Source organism: Culex pipiens, chromosome 1, assembly GCF_016801865.2.
Source record: "Culex pipiens pallens isolate TS chromosome 1, TS_CPP_V2, whole genome shotgun sequence".
NCBI lineage: Eukaryota > Metazoa > Arthropoda > Insecta > Diptera > Culicidae > Culex > Culex pipiens.
Window position 1 is genome coordinate 34,007,119 of NC_068937.1, and position 5,023 is coordinate 34,012,141.

Below are 5,023 nucleotides of genomic sequence, written 5' to 3' on the forward strand. Positions count from 1 at the left end.
CGGCTGCGTCTTTGACAAAGTATCACGTGAGGTTTGAGGGTGTTAGTAAGATGGGTGTGAAGCCAGGTTTCACCGTGGTAAGTGATGTGGCCGGTCAAATCTATTTATAGTCCTTAATTCTTCGTATGTTCTTGGATTCATCTTGGAAGCTTTCCAATTCGGTTCACCAAGCTTTTGGTGGTGAATTCTGGTCGTGTTGAAAGATCAATATTTATTGTTTGCTTTATACTGGAGACATTCCATTTTTGAATTTGAATTTGAATTTATTTTCTTTTTTAAGGCAGGAAAAGCCACCAAAGCAGTGGCACCAAAAACCTACTTCTTTTTTTAAACACATAATACAAAACATAACCCGAGCAGACGGAAATAACGTGGGAATAACACTTTTTGTTATTTGAAAATACTAGGCCAATAACATTTTATGTTATTTATAACAAGTTTTGTTATTCGCCGTTATGATTTTTTTGTTATTGGATTGTTATTGTAATAACAGACTAATACAAGTTTTAGTGATTCTTCGAACAAATATTTGTTATTATTTTTTGTTATTTTAACAACTAATCCGATCATCCCAAAAACAGTTGGAGGTATTCTTCCATAACAAAAAATGTTATTCCAAAGTTGTTTTGGCTTGCAACCAATATCAGACCAATAACTAATTTTGTTATGATAACATAAACTGTTATTAAACCCTTATGCAAAAATGGATTTTTCAAGAAGATTCCATAACACTTTCTGTTATTTTAACAGTATTTGTTATTGAAATGGCATGAATTTTGTTATTACCGTCTGCCCGGGAAATGAGTACATGAGTAACAAAATACAAATAACACGGCTGGACCCAGAGCTCCATCTTCGCGAGGAGCTCGGAATATTCGCCAAACGAGTATGCAACCAGTAAAGTTCTTGAATTCAACTTTGCATTCAATATTGTGCATTGTCCTGTTCTTAGGTACACAGATTCCAATCAAGTTTCTTGGATTCTTATAGCATTCCTAATCCTTCTAGTCAACTAAGCCTTGATTGTCTGGTGGTTAGCATTTTTGTCTGCTGACCCAAAGGACGCGAGCTAATGAATTTTTGTTCATATTCAAGTGTTCAGAATTCCTTCTTTCCATAATTTCTCGATAGGAGCAGATGGGAATCGAACCCAGAACCTTCCGCTTACAAAGCGAACAGCGTAACCATTCAGCCACGCCTTCATTGGTGAAATACAGCGGATTAAGGAAAAACTAATAGGAAAATTGAGGTTACTACTAATGGTCCAATTTTTCAATGTAAAACACTGTCTTTTTTCTGATTTTGCCGAAAAAAATAATTAAAAATGGAATTAAAACAAACAATTTAAAAGGACTAAGTATTAAATATGGATAACGTGAAGCACTTTTCAATTGCAAATAAGATTAAAATATTGGATAAGATTTCTAATTTTTCAAAAAGTATTTTTTTTTTCAAATGATTATAACTCGGCGGCAACATATGGCTCAAAAGTGTGACTTTACCCCTTAAAAAATATTAAAAAATAAAAAAATACGAATTTTGGGGAAGTAAATCCTTTGTAAATCCTTTTTCATTTTCATTCTTAAATCTTCGTCAATACAATTTGAATAATAAAAAAAGCTAAATAAATTGTAAGGAAACCTAACCCTTTCGGTTATCAATTTAATGCAGCGGTTTTCAACCTCTTTCGACCGATTACCCCCTTGGATTATTTTCATGACCTTCATTCCCCCCTTCAATTCAAAATTCAGTATCAATTCAATTTATATAAATGGTAAAAAATTCATTACAAAATATTTTTCTACTCTTGCAATAAAATAACAAATTATCAGCGATTTGTTTAACCATTTTTCATAACCTGCTCATAGTCAATGGAATACAAATGTCTAATGAAATTTTTTAACAGCCAACAAATCTTAAAGAGAACCGAACCGAAAAAAAACAGAACTCGAAGAAAATATAAAACAAATTAATGCACTGCTCAAGTTTAGTACAGTTAATTTTTGAAAACTAGAACAAAAAAATATTCAATTACTCTTCGTGACCATCCATAAACCACGTGGACACTTTAGGAGGGTGAGGGGGGGGGGAGGGGCTTTGGCGATTGTCCACGATCAATAGAAAAAAGATTTAAAGATTTTATTTGTATGGAAATTGTTCACGATGGGGGAGGGGAGGGTTGAGATTTCCAAAAAAGTGTCCACGTGCTAATTTTTATGTTTTTGTCCGTTCTATTTTAGACATTTTTAAAAATAAAACCGAAAAAAATGCAAAGAAAATTCACATATTTCACAAGAAATTCAAAAATAATTATAAGCATTAAACTTTGGTAAAAGTGCCCTAGATTGTTTTAGTTTTAAGCAAAAACGTTCAAAACAAACAATTTCTATTGCATCCTCATTCCTCCCCCAAGAAAGGGTAAGAATTTACTGATTTAATGAATTATTAAAACAAAATACATGAAAAACAACACAAAGTTGGTTACAAAAATTGAACTTTTGAAATTTTTATGAACTACCGAAAAAAACCACACGTCGTATTTATCCAATTCGGTAAACCTCGATGGATAAATGTACGACTCGTGCTGAAAAATCTGCTTATTGCAACTTGTTGCATAAGCTAGTTACTACACTCAACCCCCGGTGGTTGGTCACTTTTTCGTTTGACACTTTTTTAGTTTGTACCCCGTTGGTTGGTCAAAGTCAAACTAAAAAGTGACCCCGTTCGTTTGACAACAGTTGGTGTCAAACTATCGGGGTTTGAGTGTATTTCAGCATCCATCTGAGCACTGAAAAATTCATCCTTCCAGCACTTGTATTGTGCTGGAGCTTGACACTTATCATGACAACAAATAACATTCAACCGGGGGAACAAACATTTTACTGAAAAAATCAAATCCAACGGATGTTTTCCGAAATCACAAAATAATGTGTTCAGCACGTTGCAAAACTTGATTTTTCTACCACTCTTCATATTTATACAACTCGGTAAACCATTCAACTAACAAATCCTACCATTCTTTCTCCCCTTCATTCCAGACCCGCCAAGGAGCGCCTCCGGGGCTACCTGCGGCTCTCCTCCCGCCGCAACACCAAATCGGAACAGTCCGTCGACGACGGCGGTGGCAACTCGTCACCTCCCGGCGTCAAAACTCCCCTCTCGATCCAAACCAGCTCCTCCGTCGGAAATCACCATTCTAACCAGCACCAGCAGCAGCCGCTGTCAAAACCCGCTCCACAGGAATCTTCCCTCGTCCAGAAGCCTTCGGTGAAGAAGCAACTGCCGTCGATCGACCGGTCCAAATCGCCGGCCGGCGGCAGCACCCGAACGCAGCAGTCCACGCTGGAGAGCACACTCGCCGAGAGTTCCATCTCGAACGCCACGACCGCGACGGCCAAGAGTGCTGTTCAGAGTGCGCCGAACGGACGTCCACGGCGACAGCTGCCGCCGCCGTTGCGGATCGACAACAGCAACTTTCACAAGACTCCGTCGGTGAAGAGTCGGGGCTCGGGTGGGGTGCAGCGATCTTCGCTGAGGTCTACGGCGGGGAGGGTTGGTAGAACGGTGGGGGAGAATTTGATGGACGAGGAGGACGATTACGCCGGTTCGAACATAACTTCCAGCACGTACTGTAACATTAACGAGCGGGAGGTCGTTGCACCGCCCGAGTTGTACGAATCGATGCCACTTCCCCGGCAGAACGTCCTGCACAAGTCGGCTTCACCGTACTACCAGAGTGACCCGAACGGAAGGGAAGCGCACGACATGGACTCCGACTCGGACATTTACCAGCGCCAGCGACCGACGCGGTACGGCTCGCTCTCCAAGCAGGACTCGGGCATCGTGCCGCACAAGCCGGCAGGCACTCCGTCGATCATCTCGATCTCCGAGAGCGAGTACTCGTCCCGCAAGGGCTCGCTCAGTACGCTGTCCCGCGACCTGGAGATCATCGACCGGCTCGAGCGCGAACGCAGCATGGACATCCAGGAGATGCTCCAGCGCGAGAAGAACTACGAGTACTACCTGGCCCGCCAGAACTCCAAGCTCAAGTTCTCCACCAACTTTGACGACTACTTCGACGAAGAACCCACGCAGCAGCAGCAGCAGAAACTTCCCCTGGTCAAACAGTCCTCCAACTCGAGCCACGTCCCCTCGCAACGGTCCGTCTCGCCGCACGTCCCGCGGAACGCCACGAACCGACGCAGCAGCAACCTCAGCTACGCGTCCACCAAGCGGGACAGCGGTTACGAGCAGTCGCTGCTGGAAACACCCCCGGTAGCTGCCCCTCCGGTTCTGACGCCCGGATCGCACAGCGCCTCGGCGGCGGCTTCGTCGTACCGCTCGAACGGACCCCGACGATCGCTGGAGTTGGAGAAGCAGCGCATTGGGCGGACGTACAGTGGTCATTCGATGCGGAGTTCGACCCGGTCACGGGATCGGGTTAGCTTTCACGATGACGTTTAGGGGTGGAGTGCCAAATTTGTACCGTGAAGAGGGTGGGATGGGGAGAGATGGTGAAGCAAGAAACCTGTGATTTAATTAGGGAGAAGGCCGGAGAGGTTAGTTTGGTTATGGTCGATTAGAGTTTTATATGCCGAGTTAGCGGAGACGGAATAAGTACAACCATGAAATTGCTGACGTTACCGGCAGGTTTGTATTAAAAGTTAAGCTGGGTCAGAACCACTAAATCTTTATAAAAGTTGTCATAAATACACATTAAACTATTAAATGTCGACCAAAATATAAAATTTGAAAGATTACAGTTGAAAAAAGATCAATAAGAAAATTCGAATGGCATCTATTTGAGTCGATTCAATACGAATTAAAAGTTGTTCCCTATCATTACCGATTGTTTTGTTGAAGTTGGACAGCGATCAAAAAATCAACCTGAAATCTCTTAGGAACCATTATGAGAGAACAATTCCGTAATAAATTTTCAAAAGGGCGAAACCTTGGATGTAAACAAACAGTCTATCCCACTTCAAGCAAACCATTGTAATAGGGCCGAAGCCGAAGTGTAAAC

At 42.1% G+C, this 5,023-nt stretch overlaps 1 protein-coding gene across 1 annotated transcript in view; it reads left to right on the forward strand.

Annotated features, from left to right (window-relative positions):
• Positions 1 to 4,779, forward strand: part of LOC120419264 (G-protein coupled receptor moody) — a 278,652-nt gene extending 273,873 nt beyond the window's left edge. The window contains exon 8 of the mRNA XM_052708632.1: positions 3,039 to 4,779. Within this exon, the coding sequence (XP_052564592.1) occupies positions 3,039 to 4,464 (1,426 nt within the window). The 3' untranslated portion in view covers positions 4,465 to 4,779. The remainder of the gene's footprint in view (positions 1 to 3,038) is intronic.
• Positions 4,780 to 5,023: the final 244 nt, after the last annotated feature.